Here is a 20,295-nt window from a genome sequence, read left to right as displayed (position 1 = left end):
AAGATTTTTATTTATTAAATTCTGTTTGTAAATTGTGTTTACTTGCTGACACTTGTAAATTCTTTGTTTTGGTTTCTTAGGATTTTTTTTATTTTTGTTTGTAAATTTTTTTATTTGCTGAAATTTGTTGTTATATCATTAAATATTTTACCTTCCAGTTTTAAATTAGTTATTTAATATGCATGAATTATATATTAATTTTTAAATAATTTTTTTAAAAATTTAAAATTTAAATTTACTGTCAAATTTACTATTAGTTAAAACTATAGTAGTTGTTAGTTTAATTATTAATTAATAATATATCACTGTCGAATTTATCAAAAAAATTCAATAATAAAAATTATCAGCAAAAATATTCTAATGATAATTAATTACAAATAAAAAAATTTGATAATAAATAATCAATAATAAAATTTATACCATCGAATTTATTATGACATAATTATTACGATGAATTTATTCTGATTTTCGTGTTCAAGAAGCTGACGTCAAAAACATCTTTTACTTGTGGGAAGTTGATGATGCCGATAAACTATATGAAGCAACAACGACAAAGTTTTGGATAGTAAGTGGAATGGTTATAACTCTTTCTTTTCACACCATCCCATTTTATTTATTTTCTTTTATATGTTTCTAAAGAAGGGTATTATAATTTGCAGTGACAAGATGTTTTACATCTGGCATAGCTACTTCTTACGAGGGATACTATGCGAAAAACGGGGTCAATATTATTAAAGGAACAGCCAATTCTAATGGAAAGGTAGATGGGATTTTCTTTTAAATTTTAAATTTAAGTTTGACATGATTTTGGGTTTGCTTGTGCACTAATTTTGAAAAAGATTCTTTTTAATAATATTTTTTAAAAATATTTTTATAAAAATAAAAATAATTTTATATTTAAATATTTAATATAAAATTTTTTTATTTATTAATTATGTTTGGATAAAATAAAATAAAATATTTTTTGTTTATTTATTATATAAAAAATATCTTTTTTTAAAAGATATAAATTGTAATTTCTCAAAAATTAAAAAAATCTTTTTTTTATCAATTTAATGATATCCAAACAAATATTTTAATTTACCATTCACGTAAAAAAAAAAGTAAAACTAAAGGATGGCAGAGTCCAAGAAGCTAATATCATTGTTGTTGGTGTTGGAGGAAGGCCACAAACAGCCTTATTTTAAGGGACATGTTGAAAAAGAAAAGGGTGGAATAAGGTTAATCATAAGGCCAATTTTATAGTGTCTATAATTTGGTGCCTAAATTTTGTCTAACTTTTTTTTTTAGTAAATTTTAAATTTTTAAAAATTATTTATTTTTATATCTTTTAAATTAAATATTAATTTTTAACTCTTTTTAATAAATAGACACCATATTTTAGGCACCATAGCATTCACCTAATCATAAATTCTGCAAAGCCATCTCAGTCTAGAAATAGTTATAGTTTAGTGGTTTTTTTATAATCCATTTTTTTCAGAAACAACTACACCCTTCGGCAGATTATGGCTATTACTCAATTCTACACCTTTTAACGATTTAGTTCAATTTTAAAATTACTATCCTTATAGTGATTTCTATAAATATATAAATATTACAAATACGTTTACAATATTAAAAATTTTGGATTCCAAACAATTTAATTAAGTAACTTGTGCTAATTAAAATTCTTTAAACATGAAACAAATAATGTTTATTGAAATCTTTTAAACATCACATGTCCGCATATAAATACCAGCTCCTCATGAAAAAATAAGTGAACAGCGTGTAGAGCTCCTTGAAATTACAGACAAATACCTCAGCATTTTGAACTTAGCATCTATGTTTAAGAAGCTGGCACTACGTATCACCATTATCCGCAACACACTTGCGTTAAACATAATATATGATGCAAATCGAATATCCTTCCTTGACCACAAACCTTCCAGAACACAAACACTGAGCCTCGTGGAAACGCATTCAGGGACTAACAATTCTGATGAGCAAACAAATTCACTATCAATTGTACTAATTACCTGACAAATAAAGCAATAATTCATGAAATTAATTAAAACAGTTAAATCAAATTGGAAATAACGATATAATAGATAGTAGATACATACTCACCGTGGTATTCACAATAATGCTTAGAAATTGAAGCTTGGGACAATACTTGAGCAAACCTACCAACAAATGCCATTTACAAGAACATGTAACAAGCAGCCGCATTCGAATTAGATTATGAAAGGTGCATTCTGGAGTAGTAGGGAAGTCTGCCTGCACAAGTTACATATAAAAAAATAATATCATAAACGGGTAGAATTACAAGTTCACAGGTTACTATTTTACACTGGGAAATAATGTTCTTATATATATATATATATATTTTAAACATAATTTGAAGCAAGTCCTGACATTATCCCTTGTTAGAAAATTTATTCCAATTGAATCTCAATTTCTATCAAATAATAATGAAAGTACGTCAATTGCCAAGATATAACTGTATCAAGTTGCAATTTAATAATAGTGTATGCTATGTTAATATAGTGTATTCTTTTTTTTAACCAAGGAGCTCAACATAGAATTGGAGAAAAAAAATAAAAAAAACAATAACAGATTAACCACCTAACAACTTATCAAGCAACTAATATAAAGTATTCTCACCCGATAAAATATCATGATTCTCACATTTTAATTCAAATTTTAAAATAATTCAATCTTTATGAATTATTTTCTACCTTTACCGCATGAATGGTCATTTATAAAAATAACGATTAGATCGTTAAGGCATCAAAATTAAACTCATAAAAATAAACTGGACAAAAACAAAAATTTTGACACCCCAGTGGTAGCAATGACATGATGCACTTGGAAAGAATTCATACCACGCAGATAGAGAGAAATTTGACGTTATAAAACTTGGCAATTGGAACCGAAACGCTCATAACATCTGCTTTGATCAAGTTGGGGAGGTTAAATTCCGTCACAAAGTGCCAAGCCTCCAGTTGACCGATCCGGAGATCCTCAAGAATTGGGCAGCCCGATAGCAGCATCTCCAAATACCGACTTTCCGTGAAACGAACTCCATCGTTAAGGTGCAAAAACTTCAGTGCAGGCAACGAAACACTCCGTACATTATCCACCGTTAATCCTCTTAGCGTCAGTGACACGAGTTTCGCGCTTGTGAGAGCCGTTGAAGGCAGCTTGACGGTAAGTGGCAGCGAAAGCTCCATGGTTTCAACGCAGTGTTGTATGGCAGTGTCGATCCAGAGATTTAGATCCCAAGGGGCGCAAGAGAGAGAAGATTGGCATTTAAGGCGGAAAGTTAGGATTGGCTGCGTCGCGTGTAGCCTAAGCATGAGTGCGTATGCGACGTTGGCAAAAGGATGGTAGTCTCCGATGTGAAGGTAGAGTGAGTCATCGAGATCGATGGCGGGGACGGAGTGCCAGATATTCCTCCACCTATTTGATAGAATGCTTGTGGCCACTGCTGTCTTGGATGGCACATAAGAAAGGATGTGACAAAGAAGAACATCAGGTAATGTGCTGATCCTGTCAATTCCTCCTCCCATTGTTTTTGTTTCCCTTAGATAAGCCAACGCACGTGTTTATATTTCACCAAGTAAACTGTTGAATCCCAAGCATCTTGCTTTTATGTTGATGGGATTGTGAGAAACTAAATAAACCGCCCAAACACAAAAATCTTTATCTTTAAAGATTAGCTCAGATTTATTTAAATTTTAAAATATTAAAATAAATTAAAATTAAATTAAATCTTTTTATCAATCCTAATAATAAGTTAAATTTAAATATAATTAAATAATTTTAAATTTAATATTAAATTGATGTCTTTCATTGAATTTAAAAGAAAAATTGATTTTTTAATGTTCCTAATTAGTCTAATGTGCCTTTCAATTGTCAGCACTATTATTTTTGAAATGAACTCTTAATTTCTTTAACGTGACATAGTTCACAAGACAATAAAAATAGGATTAAAAGAAATAAAAATATATATTTTAAAATTGTTTTATATGATACAAGAGTTTTTTTATTTATAGAGATATTATCGATTAATCTCATAAATATTCATCTATTAATTATTAACTTTCAACTACTCAAAAATAAAAAAATAAAAAAAGTATGTGCTGAAATAAAATGTGATAAGAATGAAGAAAAAATTTGGTCATGTATTTTGGACCTCTTTGTCATTTGGTTGTGCTTGAGCTGATGATTCATTTAATATGCCCTGCAAAAATTGGAGGATAAAATAAGTCAAAAATTCCCAATTTAGACAATTTATTGTGAAATGTTTGAGTTAGAAGTGGTTTAGTAAAGATGTCTGTCAATTGTTCTGACGAAGGAACTGGAAGTAATTTTATTTTGAGCTTTTTGTCGAATCAAGCGAGAATGAACTTCTAAGTATTTGGTGCGTTCATAAAAAATAGAATTGATTGCAATATGGAAGACATTCTGATTATCAAAGAATAAAACTGATGGCTTAATACAATTGACACGGAAAACTGTAAAAGATTTAAAATTCATAACAACTCGTAAGTGGTATTGGCAAGAGCTCGATATTCAGTTTTGGTGGATGATCTAGCCACTACTGTGGTTTGTTTCTTTGTCTTCCAAGACACTAAAGATTCTTTAAAAAAGAAGCAATAACCCGTTATAAACCGGCGAGTAACTGAACAACCTGCCTAATTAGAATCACTGAAACCACTGGTTTGAAGAGTGAAATTTTGTGGAAAAAATAAACTTATGCCTAAATTATTTTTCAGATCTCGTAGTACACGAATGACTGCTTTATGATGTGCTTGAGTAAGGGCAGCCATGAATTGGTTTAGCTGTAGGTGGCATAGGTAATACCCGGACGAGTTATAGTAAGATAGATTAATCGGCCAACAAGGTGGCGGTAGACAAATTGGTCATGTAAAGGAGAACTATCATCCTGATGAAACGGGTGGTGCTATATCCAATGGAACACAAGTGGGTTTGACACCAAGTAAACCAGAATCTATCAATAAATCAAGACAGTACTTATGTTGAGACAAAGAAAGTCAACAAATCAAGATAGGATGATGTTGAGACAGAGAAATTTCACTAGTAGAATGAGTGATTTCAATCTCCAAAAAATACTTTAAGGTTCTAAAATCTTTTATTCTAAAATTAGCAGTATACATATTTATTTTCCATAATCTTAAAAAATAAGCTATAGTTATAGACGGTCTGTTAATACCCACAAGATAAAAGAAGAACAGATAATTTTTCATACCACATTCTACTAGATTGTCGTAAACCATTCAAAGATTTGAGAAGCTTACAAAACTTGTTAGAATCCCGTGAATTGAGCACAAGAGGGAGATCCATGTAAACAGTTTCATTCAAATCCCATGTAAAAAAGTATTGTTGACATCAAACTGCTAAATAGGCCAATTCTTGATGGAAGCTAAAGCAAACACAATCTTGATAGTCGCCGATTTGACTATTGGTGAAAATGTTTTTAGGAAATCCACCCCTTTAATCTGTGTGAAACCTTTTGCCACTAAACGAATTTTGTAACGCTCAATTGAACCATCCGGTCGTCGTTTATTTTATAGACCCATTTACACCCGATGGATTTCACATAAGGAGGGTAATCCTCCAAAATACATGTTTTGTTTAGTTTAAGAGTAATAATTTCATCCTTCATGGTTGTGCACCAATCAAAAAATTTATTGGCTTTTCGAAAAAATTTGGGCTCATGTTCAGAGTACAAGGATGAGAGAAAGTGACTGTATGTGAGGAGGTAAAAAAGAAAATGAGAGAAGAAATAGGATATCTAGAACTTGAATATAGAAAAAGTTTGTGGTGCATGAGAAGAGCTACAGACATAATCAGAAAGGTGAAATGGAGATCTGGTAGGCTGACTGTGGCAGAAAAGGGGGGTTGGGTGGAGGTTCATTTGGTTGTGTGACGGAATAAAGGGCTTCTTGGTTACAAAAGGGGGGGGGGAGGAATGGAGATTGATGGGGATGAGGTGGAAGTATTTCGATATTGGTAGGAGAGGTTGGAGAAGATGACGGCTGGGTAATAGAAGATGACGGAGGATAAGGGTGGCAACTGACAACACTACCCGAACTCATGGGTATCCATCCCATCCCCACCGCTTGAAGTGGATTTTTAATGAGCCGAGTTCTTGGGCGGAGCAGGACAGGATCGAATTTAGGTTAAATTCGCCCTTACCCGCCCTGGTGTATATATATATATATATATATATATATATATAATAATTAGTAATATAATTAATAATATCGTATCATATTTAAATTTTTACTTTAATTTATGTTATGTATATAATGATGATTATATAAATTTAAAATTTAATTGTATTTGTTGGATTTTAATAATTATAGAGGCGGGTAGTGGCAAGACGGGTACCTGCAGGGATGGGTTAGAATTTAACTTTTTACTACTCGCGGATAGAAGTGAGATAGATTCGATGTGGGTTATTGTAAGGCAGAACGAGATCGAGTAGGATAAAAATTCGTTCCTATCCACCCTGTTGTCACCCCTAATGGAGGAGAGAGGCTTTCGGTGGTGGGGTTTTCTGGAATGTGAAGTGATGGAATGCTTGGAAGATATGCAAGAGGAGATCAACAATCATGTGAAGGATGGAAGGATGGGTAAGTGAATGTGAATGGTCCGTTAGGGAGGTAAGGAGTATTTGTAGATAGTGGACTGATTGTGTTTGGGCTGGGCAAAACTTTTGAAAAATGTTGGGTTGTATCTTTGGTTAAAGGAAAATTGAGCTCATAAAAAATTATATTTTTGGATCCTAAAATTTTTTTCTCTTTTACAAAATAAACAATATATCATTTAAAATCATATTAATAACAAAAAAAAAATAGCTTTACGAGTTCTTTGATCAAATTTAGAATGATGACTCACAATATAGTAGAAATAAAGTATAAACAACCAAAAATTTTTAAGTCATTAAAATCTGGTTGTTTATTAAATAAAAGTTCAAAAGAAGTTTTAAAATTAATAATAGAAGATGAAACTCTATTTATTAAATACACTACATGATTGATTGCAAAAGACCAAAAATTAAGAGGGATGTTTGATTTAAACATAAGAGCACGGACAACATTTAAAATGTATTGGTGCTTGTGCTCGATCCTCCTATTTTGTTGGGGAGTTTCACGAAACTTCATTGATGAATAATACCTTTTGATGAGTAAAATTTACTGAAAAAAAATTCATGACCATTGTCAGAATGAAGAATTTTAATTTTTGATTCAAATTGAGTTTCTCCTAAAACAATAAAATTTTTAATGTGTTGAGATACTTCACTTTTTTATTTTAACAAAATAACTCAAGTGAATCGGCTAAAATTATCAACAATAGTAAAAAAATATTTACGATATTTATAAAATTTTGTTGAAAAAGATCTCATATATCTAAATATAATAATTCAAATGCAACACTTGTTTTGTTTGTACTATTCACAAAAGAAAATTTTCTTTATTTAGAAAAATAACATACATCACAAGTTTAACTTGGTGTAAAAAAACAAAAAGATATTATTTATGTAAAATATTAAGATGTCGCCGAGAAACATGACCTAAACAGAAGTACCGTAGGTTTGAGGATATGATGGGTGTAATACTTGTGGCATTGATAGAGGCGATGGGTGGTGAATTATCGGTGAAAAAAACTTGATCAAGAATATACAATTCTTTCTTTAATCTACCCAAATTAATCATCTTCAAGCTGGTCAGATTCTACAAAAGATATGAATATTTTGAAAAAGTGAGCTCATATAAAAGTATGGAAGTGATTTTAGAGATAGAAATCAAATTAAAATAAAATTGTTGTAAATAAAGGACATTAGTTAGTGAGAATTAAAGAAGACGAAAATTGAACAACACTCCTATAAAAAGCTATAGCATGAGAATCATTAGGCATATGAATAATAATTGATTTAATTTTAAAATAAGAAATAAAGCAAAAAAAATATTTGATGCTATGTGACCAGTGACACTTAAATCAATTATCCAAGGATCAAAGATTTTAAAATTTAAGTATGTATTATGCAAAATAGAAAATGTATATGAAGAACATAAGAAATGACTACTCAATGTTGGGTTTGAAAAATGCCCAGTTTGAGTGGGGACAATGGCTTTTGTCTCATCGTTAACATATGAATGATAGTCTTCACCACTTTAAGCCAAAAGAGCCTTATGTTGTGTTGGGCTTAAATTCAAAACCGGATCTGAAAGAGAACTCGATGCAACCATCTCCTTTTGAACTTGACTGCTTGACGAGGATGGAGGTGTGATGGCGCTATTGATGGATGCAGTTCCTTTTCCGTTGAAGCGTGGCTTGCTTGGATACCTAGGATGCCCCAGCGGGTAGCCATGTTTGCCATAGCACGCGTCAATCGTGTGGCCTTGCCGCCCACAATAAGTGTAGAGTTCGGAAGAATTACTTCTGCGCCCGGTGCCGGTGGAAGCTAAGCCGCGACCTTGGCTGTATAAGGGGCGGCGAGGATCGATGGTAGTGGCAAGAATCTGCTGGTTGGCTGTATTGATTTGTTTTTCATGTTGTATTACCAAAGCAAAACTTTGGTGACCGAAGGCAAAGGGTCTAGGAGCAAAATTTGTGATTTGACAACTGAAAATCGCTCGTCCAAACCTTTCAAGAAGCAGATAATGAAGTCTTGAAGGCGGTGGATCTTTGTCGGACAACTACAAGCAAGGAGAGGTCGAGAGCTTTTCAATTCCTCCCACAACGTTTTTAAAGAAGTGTAAAATTATGTAACAAAGAGAGCACCTTTTTTAGGGCGTATACTTCCTCTTGGAACTCAGCAATATGCAGAAGATCTGATTGAGAAAAACGATCGTGGAAATCTTCTTTTCTCATTATTAAGAAAGGGTAATGAAGATAAAATGCGAGCTTGTTTTATAACAATCGTAGTTAATCGTTGTTGTTTTAAGGTCAAATTATTCACCCGTCTAGTCAATATTTTTCCTTGTTTACTAATAAATCGACAAATTAAACTTATATTTTTATAATCAATTCGATTCTCCGATTGGATCGGGGGAAAACGCCTATGAAAATATTATTTGGATTTAAGAAAGAGTCACTTAGATTTATCCATGCTGCATATAAATCACTTACGTATTCCTCTGAATTATATGTATCAATTATTGGAAATATTCCTCTAATGAACTCCTTGAGAACTTTTATAGTAAATAAAATTTATAGAATTGTAATCAATCAAATATTGGAAAGCCTGGTATTTATTATCAGTTAGAATTGGACCATAACGAAATTTTGGTCGCACTATAATATTAGATGGGGGAGGGAGATTAGAACTAGAGATTGATAGAAAAGTAAAGATATGGACTTGTGTCAGTAGGAAACAGAAAATATCTATTCTAGTTCTACTATTAACTGCGGGTTTGAATTTAAACGAAAGACAAACAGACAAAGCAGAGGTAAGATAGATAACACTTTGTGTGATTGAGTGACTAAATCTCCATTTTGGTCTCTGAAATTGACGCGATTACCCATTTTGATCCCCGAAATTTAAAATTACCTATACTAATCCTTCATATTCAAGTTTGGGCACCAATGTGGTCCATCGACTCTTTTCGGTGATGACTAGATAAACGGAATGCTGAGATAGCACCCTCCCTGCCATGTTGGATGATAAGTAAACAACTTCGTTTACCCTTGTGAAGGTTACAGAAGGCTTAGAGAAGGGGGTTGAATCTATGGCCTTCTTTTTCTTTTATTCACAAATCCTTTGTCACTTAACTTAAAATTGATTTTAGTTTGAACTGTACAGCAGAAAATTTAAGAGACAATTTCTTTTTGTCTCATAAATATAAGAAAACAGAACAGAGAGAGAAAGGAAGAAGTTGACACAGTCATGTATCCTGGTTCAGTTGCCTTATGCAATACAATCTACATCCAGTCTCCACCACAATAGTGGTGGAATTTTCACTATAGTCAAAGTATTATATACATCAATTTCCTAGGGTTTACATAATCCTATATGGACTCCCAAGTTTCTTCCTAAACTTGATTTAGTTATGCTAATACCTAAATTCTTTACACTAAGTGATTACCCAACTAGCAAGGGGTACCTCACAGGTACTTGACACAAGACAGAAAATTAGAACCAAAGGAAATCAGAATCCACCCTTAACTTTTCTCTCAAGTGTTTCACTCAGCTTTTTTACTCTTAGATTTTTTCTCAATGTCTTTCTCTCAGTCTTTTACCTCTCAAAGAAAATACAGAAAGATATACATTGAAATTGAAATACAAACTGTAAAACATGAAGGAGATTGATACATAACAACTTAAATACTATGAACCGAACCCAACAACATATCTCAGGACTTCATTATTCATCTTGGCGGAGTGTTTCCTTTAGTGTAGGTGCAATGTTTCCAAGACTTCTAACTTAGTAGTGAGATCTCACATTCAACTCTCTATTCGAGTTCTCTCTCCTTGCTCGACTCAGAAACAATTTTTTTTCTTTTTGTACCTCTTGCAGAGTCACCCTTTTGGATTTCTTCTAAATCAACTTTTTGAACTGTGTGCTTCCTAAACTTGTCATCTTACTTTCTTCAATTAACCTCCAAATTAAAAATTTTAAAGCTGGTCCTTTTACTTGACCGAAGACCTCAGAGCAGCAAACAAAAATTTTTTAGTGGTAAATCCAAATCCAAACCCTTGAGATAGGGATGGTGCCATCTTAGCACTCCATTTGCCTAATCACCGCCGGGAAAAGTCAAAGAACTATATTAGTGTCCGGACTTGAATCTGAAGGACTAGTATAGGTAATTTTGAATTTTGGGGACCAAATTAAGTAATCACGTGAATCTCAATAACCAAAATGAGAATTTAGTTGTGATTGAGGGTAACATTTTGTGAGATTGAGGGAGATATTGAGTGAAAGAGCCTGAAAAGTACTAAGTTATTGCATCTTTTCCAAAATGAAGAGAGGGGATCATCTGTAGGTGGAGCTGGAATTAAGTTTGTCAAAAAGCTATATTTGTTCTTAGATATTATGGCCACGGTGAAAGCACGTGACTAGGAGTGGTAGTTGTTTGCAGTGAGTACTGAAGAAATAAGAATTGATGTAGAACTCTCACTTGGATGTATATAATAAGGATTGTTTGGATTTTGAGAAGGATTTGAAGTGTTGTCATCCATTGTGAAAACTTTGGTACTGAGATTTGAAGTTTTCACTATTAGTGCGTGTCAATAAAACTCTAAGTGTTTTGATACCATAACAAGAAAATAGAGATAATATTAAAAAAAATAAAAAAATATGTATTAAAGTTGTTTTATAAGATATAAGAATCATCTTATTTATTTATAGAGATATTATCAATTATTTTTTTAAACATTCGTCTACTAATTACTAATTTTCAACTACATAAGAAAATAAAGAAAGCATATGCTAAAATAAAATGGATAAGAATGAAGAGGTTTGGTAATGTATTTGCTAAAATAAAATGGATAAGAATGAAGAGGTTTGGTAATGTATTTTGGTGAATAGATTCTCTCAATTATTAAAAAAAATTGAGAGTATAAAGTGTGATCTCTAATTCTTTATTGCTTTTTCTTTCATATTTATTTTAATAGTGGGAGATCACACTTTACTCCCTCAATTATTAAAAAAAATTGAGAGGATTCATTTTCTGTATTTTGAGTCTTTATCATCTCTTTATTATTTGGTTGTGCTTTGGCTCATTTAATAATAGTATAATTATTTTAGTATTTAGAATCTTAAATATGACAAGATTCTTAGATTTTTTATTTAAATAAATTAAATAAATATTTTATTTATTAAAATAAAAATTATAAAAATTATTACAAAATATATTTTTTATTTTTATCTCGTTTACCGTGTAAACGAGATATGTGTATTTGTAAATATAAAAATATAATTTTTGAAAATAATAAAAAATATTAATAATTTAAAGTGGACCAAACTATTAAAAATGGAGCTTTTCAAAAAGACGGGCGATTTCAAATAATAGAGAAGATGAACGATTTCAAAATAACAGAGAAGATAGGCGGTTTTAACTAACTAATTAATGGGCGATTGGCACATCACGTAATTTAAAACTAACCATTTAAAATCAACACATTATTTTTTTAGAAACCAACTCATTTAAACTAATAATAAAAATATTTAGTGTTAATTTATTTTTTAAGTATATTTTATTAAAAAATATACGTTAAAATTTAGTTCCTAAATTAATTACGGAATATTTGTATATATTTATACATATAATAATTAAATTGTCGTAATAAAATTAAAAAAATCGCAATAAATAAATAATTTAAATTTTTTTATCAAAGATAAGAGACTTAAATCCGCAATCTCTTAATTAAGTATGAGAAGATTATGTCATTTGAATTATTATTCATTGACAAATAAATAAATAATCTAAATTGCTTACAATGATTTTTTATGAAATATTAAATATATATTTTTCTATAGAATGAGTAGTAATTTGTTTTATTATTGGCATTGTAACGTATTATTTTGTGAAATTGGTTTTATTATGAAAAAAATAGACATGATCGCATGAAGGAGATGTTGCTTTAAAAGAAGGAGGTGTAATAAAGTGATTGAGTTGAGTCAGATACAAATTTATAATAAAACAGCAAAGTAGCTTCAGAAATTCTGATAGGAGTTGAATTCTCTAAAATTTGAATTTTATTTTAAAGAGTAAAATATGATTTTTTATTATTGATTTCATAGGTGGGACTAAAAAATAAATATGAAAGAAAAACTATTCAAGGATAGAAGATCATATTTTACTCTCTAAGATAAAATTTAAACTTTAGAGAATTCAAATCCATTTTGATATAGCCTAAAAATTCGATTTATTTTTTTATGTATTATTTTTTATTATTATTTTAAATAGACGATTTCAAATTACGTGATACTACTAATTGCCTATTAATTAATTAGTTAAAATCCTTTATTTTTTCTGTTATTTGAGACCGTCCATCTTTTTTATTTTAAAACGTTTTATTTTAAGAGTTTGATCAAATTTAAATTATTAATATTTTTTTATTATTTTCAAAAATTATATTTTTATATTTACAAATATACATATCTCGTTTACACCTTACACAGTAAACAAGATAATTATATAGGTATATTTTTTTAAATTTCATCTATTTTATTTATTGTGTAAATGAAATATATTCATAATTATCTCGTTTATAGTGTAAATGATATAAAATTGGATGACATATTTTCGTAATAATTTTTTTAATTATTTATTTTAATAAATACAATATTTATTTAAATAAAAAATTCTAAGATTATCATTCTATTTTTTATTTTTAAAATGACAAAAATAATATCTTAAACACGTGTCAAAATACTTCAAGAGATTCAAGTCAACAGATTCAAGTGACTTGACTTGGCATGGTGAAAACATAAATGACTTGGTCAAAGAAGATAAAATCACTTAAAGGATCTATTTGAATAATATTATTCAATAATAAGAGTGGATCCTTTTCCGTGGACAAAAAATTGGATATCGAATGGTATCCGGTAGAAGATTTCACTTTTCATTGTATTCTCTCTTTCATTTATTTTTTGTTCTACTTATAGAATTAAAAGTGAAATATTACATTTTATTCTTTCATGATATGGTAATAAATTTAATTTAAAATGGAGAGGATCCATTTTTTTCAATAATATGATAACGAATTTAATTTGAAACAAATGTTCAAACGTTTAATAGTGTATTGATAGATTAATAAAAATAACTGATTTTCAAAACTCAATTTGAACATTCATTTAAATTAATTAAAGGTAGGAAATTGACAATTTCTTTCATTGGATTTAATTCCTTGGAAATTCTTAAAGGATATTGGAGTTGTTTGGGTGTTATTATCTTAATTAAAAAAAGTATATATCTTTTTTTAATGAAAAAAATTTTATTTTTATTTTTTAGTGTGTTTGACAAATTCTAATAGTAAAAGTATTAGAAAAATAAAAAAATATTTTTTGAGAAGCTGTAATTTATATTTTTTTTAAAAGATTTTTTTCTTAAAAAAAGATGTTTTTCATGTAATAAATAAATAAAAAATTATTTTTATATTGTTATACTTAAACATAATTGATAAATAAAAAAAATCTTTTTACATGAGATATACAAACATAAAATGACTTTTATTTTCTTATAAGATCTTTTAAAAAAAAGATATCTCAAAAAAAGATTTTTTTTTTAAAACTCACCCAAGCAAGTCCATTATAGTATATACTATATAGTACTTTCCCATTTCCAAATAAAAGAAAACGAAAGCATAAAGAATATATGAGTAAAGGACAAATAGATTCTTGACTTTTTTTTATTTTTAGACATTTAAATTTTCGAGAATTTAAAAATATATTTAAGTTTCTAGCTTTTTCAAAACCTAGACATATTAATCTCTCATGTTCATTTGGGTTTGTCAGACTCAACGGAAAAATCAAACGTGAGTCTCGTTGTTGATTGATACGAATGCACACGTGAAAAAATTTTTTAAATTGAACAAATTAGACTCAAAAATCGATATATCCAGATTTTAAAAATGTCATAAACTTAAATATATTTTAAATTCTCAGAAATTTAAATATCCACCAAACAAAAAGTTAGGGATCAATTACTCCTTTTCTCATAATATATATATTATTGTAAGCTTCATCAAAGACCTGCCATTAATTAACAATTTCCGCTACAATAGGATGGATAGCAAACTGAATTTGACAATTTTTTGTTACAACAGTATTGTAACAGCTATGTTGATCCATGTAACCCCACAACAAATCAAGCTTTGTTCTAGTTTGTATATGAACTCACATGAAAAGCATTAATCAACTGCCACTGGCTGCATCTTTGCAGCTTCATCACGAAGCTCTTGGAACAGCACAGACGAAAGGTATCGTTCGCCAAAACTTGGATGGACAGTCTGAAATTCAAGAAATCAGTTATCAACAACCTATAATACATGAACACTAACACGAACACTACGTCTTATAAGACACGGCATATATATAAAATATATAGTATTTTTTAGATAAATTGAAATAATATTTTAGTATTTTATTGATATTAAAATATAAATTAATTTTTAAATTATTTTTATTATATTTTTTTAATTATATAAAATATTTAAAATATATTTTGTTTTAATAATTAATAATATATACTATTTCTAAACTAAAATCGTGGTGCTAAGCATTTTTAACCACTATATTAACGTCTCTTGTGATGGCACATTAATCAAGCTCTCTTAATGTTATTATAGTTTTAAAGGAAAATTTCATTACCACAATAAGTTTGCCTTTGTTCTCAGGCATACTAGCCAATCTTAGAGCTGCAACCGTATTAGCTCCGGATGAAATACCAACCTGCAAATAATAATTAGGAACAATAAAAAAAGAAGTTGGAAAATCAGTTACGGTTATTTAAAGAAAAGATGCATGTCTTAGACTTGAACAAAATGGTTGAATGAATAAAGTTTGAAACTTGTCATTGATTATAATTCCATGAAGTATGCAAAAATTGTCATTCGAAAAAGTTACCATGAGTCCTTCCTTCAAGGCCAGCACCCTGGCCATGTTGACTGCATCTTCACTGCTAACCTACCACACATGTTTCAAATGACAGTTAGGAGAAGCATAATATTTTCAAGTTAGGTGAGCAAATTAAAGCAGTGTTTTTCCATTTACCTCAAGAACTTTCTCCATTACATCCATGTCCAATATGTCTGGTTTGAATCCGACCCCATTACCGGTAATATGATGTGGACCTATATAGAAGAACAATATCAAAGTTAGTGATTCCATAGATTTGAAAAAAGAAACAATAGATAAAGATTTCTCAACCTAATTCAGTAAATATCATAATCTTTTTAGATCCTAATTTTGATTATTTTTTACATTTACATTAGTTCATCACTACAACAATGCTAGAAATCACAATTGAGTATTGACATTGAACTCAAGTCCTTATGAGGAAAGATGACTACTCACATAAATGGTTTGATATGTTTGACCAAACTGTTTAATATAGTATTTGTGAACATCTTAGCTATCATCTTCGTATGAAAACATCTTCATGTGAGCAATCACCATGAAGAAAATATGCACGAAATCATCATTAAGAAAATAAAAAAAAAAGAATATTGAAGAAAAAAGATCATGATCTTTACCAGGTTTACCACCATTTAGGATATTGCTTTCAGCTGGCTCCACTCCATATATCTATGCAGTTGAAAACATTTCCAGAATTTAATGAGCTTATCTAACAAACAGAACAATGTTCAGTTTGTAGTTTGAACTGTGAACTGAGAACATCACCTTAACATTAGGATTTTTGGATTTAAGATATTGTCCAACACCAGAGACAGTGCCTCCACTACCTATTCCCATAACAAATATGTCGACTTGTCCATTCGTATCCTCCCATATCTCAGGACCTGTGGTCTCAAAATGCACCTGATTCCCAGTTTCTAAGTCAATTATACTCAAACTCACTATTTCAAATAATGCCAAGGACTTCAGAACTATCCAACATTAAATTTGAGAGCAACCAAGCATAGCATTGTGCAACTTTTCCTAAGTAAGATTCTGCTTTTTATCGAATTGATTCTAGGTAGAACTGATTCTGAAGTAAACTAATTTATGTTTGGTAGTTCCTCTATGAGTGATTCTTACAGGAAGCAATTTTTTTTACCTATCCCATAATCAGATTCTTAAAGTGAAAAACAGACATCCTTAAAAACAAAAAAAGGATTCTAATTTTGAAGTACCTTGGTATTGGCAGGATTCGAAAACTGTTGCAGCATGAAAGCATTTGGCGTTTGTTCAAGAAGATCATAAGCCTTCTTTACTGTCCCCCCCATTCCTTTGGTTGGATCAGTTAGGATCAGATCGGCTCCGAAAGCTCTCATTGTCACCCTTCTCTCCAAGCTTGTGTAAGAGGGCATGGTCAATACCATCTTGTATCCTTTCATAGCGGCCATAAATGCCATGCTGATACCCATATTCCCAGATGTAGGCTCAATCAAAGTTGTCTACACCATAAAATCAATGTTGTCTACATGTGAATATTCAACTAGGCAGATTCAATAACCATATTATTCCTTCTGTTTCAAAATAACTGTCACGTTTGTCTAAATTAACAGTTATTCTTGTAATGGGGTAGCATCTTTCTAAAACATGTTCCTAAATCCTAATTTCTAAACAAAGAAAATGTTTGGACTTTTTTAATGTTTTCAAAACATTGAATGCATGCCAACATTTTCTTTGTTTAGAAATCAGGAGAATAATTGGGATACATTTTAGAGGCTATACCATTGATCAAGGGAAATTGAAGTCCAAAATCAAATTCAGCTAACCTTTTCAGGGGATATCAGATTCTTTTTCTCAGCATCTTCAATCATTGCAAGTGCTGGCCTGTAGGAAAAAAAAAGAAGACATGGGTTGTTTCTGATTACTGTTAACTTTTTAAGAATGACATAGAACATGATTAAATTGAAAATAGAGGCAACAAAAAATATAAATAAAAAGAAAAAAAAGGGTCAACTAACCTGTCCTTGATGCTGGCAGTAGGCTGCATCATTTCTTGCTTGACAGCAATATAAGCCTCACATCCTTCACTCACTTTGTTCAGATAAACAAGTGGGGTTCTCCCAATAAGCTGAAAATTTCATGAATTTTGTAACACTTTTAATGATAATAGTAATAATAATAATAATCAAATTAATAAACATTATCTATATCACATAGGATAGCCTAGTATTCTTCATCATCTACCAAAAACAACACACTAATTTAGTTAAAAAATGTTAAAACAAAAAAAGCAGTAAGCAACTTCCTTTCCACCTTTTGAAGGTGAAGAAAGGGGTGGACACGTGGCACGAAATGAAGTGAAATTTGAAGATATATAGATACATATATACATAGATACCTGGGAGACATGTTTCTTGATGTTGGTTCCAGGAAGATCCTTTGGCAAATCTCTGAGTCTCTGAGCAAAAGAAGCAGAGGAAGAAGAACCAGCAGCAGCAGTGCTTGTTGAGAAGAAGAGGTTCCTGATAATGGAGTTGTGGTGGCATGGAGCAACATCATATGACCTTTGCTTCAGTAAGGTCCTTAGGGAGGCCATTACTAATCTACTACTAAGAATGTTGAGGTGAAGATGTTCAAAGTGAGCTCCATTCTATACAACTTTATATTATAGGAAACATTTCAAGTACATCCAAAGTAACAGTGCACCAGTTGTTTTAACAGTTAATTTTAATTGATATATACTATATATATTTTTTATAATTTAAATCAACGGTTAAAACAATTGGAACACCTCAGTACACTTGAAATGTTTCCTATATTATATACACTTTCTTAGTTTCTTATTTATTTATTGAATTATTGTCAATTATCAAAATGTCCGGCTCTTTGTGCTAGAGAAAGTTTAGGTTGTAGGGATGCTACGTTACTTGTGGGATTTTTTAATGGGTAAACTATTTATAGTACCATAAAGTTTTTACTTTTTAATGACTACAACAATATTAAAAGAAACGAACAAAACTTTAAAAATATAATAAAAATAATATAATATTAAATATATTTTAAAAACATTTTATTCGCAACCAAATTTTGATAATTTTTTATTAGAATTATTAGTAGCGAGACATTATTATATATCTTATGATCAAAAGTTTAAAAACAACTAAAAATATTAGAAATCATATTTTGTTTTGATTTTTTGTGTGTATTTTTTTAAATAGTTATTCAAATAATTTTACAAAAATTTGAATTAAATATACAATTTTTTATTAAATAAAAATGATTTATCACTAATAAAAAATTTATTATTTTTTATTATTTTTTTGTAATATTTTAAATTATTCACAGAATCTATTTATCGTTGATATATCTTAAAAATTATTTTATAAATAATATAAAATTAAAATTATATTATGTTAACCTAGTAATATTTTGACATTCGTTTTAGTTATATTTAATTAATATTTTAAAAACTTTTTCAATCATTATTTTTCAATCATTAGTTATAATTATATTAAAAATTATTATTAGTCAATAAATTATTACATTCGACAGATTTCGAATCTCAATATTTAGTTAAGCCAACAAAAAATATCATCGTTTAAATAACTCAAATTAGTTACGTTTCCATCATTATTGTTCGTCTATTTGTTAAATTATAGGTTTCTCTTTAAATTTTTCTTAGGCCTTAGCCATCAAATGCTATTTTTCATGAACTGTGTTTATATTTATCAATTTATTTGAAAATTTTTAATGATATAGAGCTGAATCGAATTTCAATATTTGGAATAAATTAATAAAATTATAAAATTAAATTTTAATATTTAAAATATTTATCAAATGAGTTAAACTTTTATAATAGGCATCTGTATTTTTTATTAATATAACATCATATTTAAATAATTAATAAATATACTTATTCATTAAATTATATAAAATAATTAAAAGAGTTGTATTTTTCAATTAAATTTTTCTTCGACTAAAATTTGTTTAACTCTTTTGAAAAAACAAAAAAATATATATTTTGCATCCTTATAAAGTAGAGATCGAAATCTACAATTAATGAAGATGTTGACACAAAAATAAAATAAATATTTTAATTTAAAGTTTAACAAAAATAAATTTATGCAATATAAATATTTGTTTGTCAAAATAAAAAATACATAATATCTCTCAAAATCTACTTCAAAAAGTACATGAACTTTGTGATTAAGCATAAAACCAATCTAACTTGTTACACAATATCATTTTAAACATAATTCTTTTGAATATCTAAAAAAGATATCGATAAAAGTAAGATCCTTAACAAACTATTTAACAGCTTCAAAAAGTTTATAATCTTATACACTCAAGTTACGAATTGCTCCAAATAGCTTAAAAATTTTTCAACGTTAAAACTAAGACCTTGTAATGACAATAACTTGTGCAATTTCTTTCATTAACAGAGAATTTAAGTTCTGATGAATTTTTATCATTCAATTTTTGTTTTTTATTTTTGGAAGAAATATCAATAAGATAATAATAGATGAAGTTGTAGATAGAGTTGTTGAAACATTGCCATTTTTATATTCAAAAATATTGAAACTCTTCAAATAAATCTTATTATTTACTTACATCTCATTAATATTATTAATATTGATGTCATTTTTATTTGACCATCTTTATAATCTTTCTTTTAGCAGTCTCAGTTTAATATCTAATTACTATATTTTTTTCATATATC

General features: G+C 29.2%; 2 protein-coding genes across 2 annotated transcripts; both read right to left on the bottom strand.

Annotated features, from left to right (window-relative positions):
* Positions 1–1,679: 1,679 nt before the first annotated feature.
* On the bottom strand, positions 1,680–3,551 carry LOC112794438 (F-box/FBD/LRR-repeat protein At4g26340-like). Its single transcript, XM_025836456.3, has 3 exons — positions 2,865–3,551; positions 2,107–2,256; positions 1,680–2,015 (listed from the first exon to the last, which is right to left on the bottom strand). The coding sequence occupies exons 1-3, from the start codon at positions 3,549–3,551 to the stop codon at positions 1,743–1,745; spliced, it is 1,110 nt and encodes a 369-aa protein (XP_025692241.1). The 3' UTR covers positions 1,680–1,742.
* An 11,100-nt stretch (positions 3,552–14,651) lies between these two features.
* Positions 14,652–18,530, bottom strand: LOC112797478 (bifunctional L-3-cyanoalanine synthase/cysteine synthase 1, mitochondrial). The gene is made up of 10 exons (XM_025840437.3): positions 17,974–18,530; positions 17,594–17,703; positions 17,402–17,459; positions 16,814–17,077; positions 16,362–16,499; positions 16,214–16,265; positions 15,732–15,811; positions 15,585–15,644; positions 15,330–15,410; positions 14,652–14,968 (listed from the first exon to the last, which is right to left on the bottom strand). The coding sequence occupies exons 1-10, from the start codon at positions 18,169–18,171 to the stop codon at positions 14,870–14,872; spliced, it is 1,140 nt and encodes a 379-aa protein (XP_025696222.1). The 5' UTR covers positions 18,172–18,530; the 3' UTR covers positions 14,652–14,869.
* Positions 18,531–20,295: the final 1,765 nt, after the last annotated feature.

The sequence above is a fragment of the Arachis hypogaea genome, chromosome 4 (genome assembly GCF_003086295.3).
Source record: "Arachis hypogaea cultivar Tifrunner chromosome 4, arahy.Tifrunner.gnm2.J5K5, whole genome shotgun sequence".
NCBI classification, from domain to species: Eukaryota; Viridiplantae; Streptophyta; class Magnoliopsida; order Fabales; family Fabaceae; genus Arachis; species Arachis hypogaea.
The sequence above is the reverse complement of the archived record's forward strand: the minus strand, read 5'-3'. Positions and strand labels throughout refer to the sequence as shown.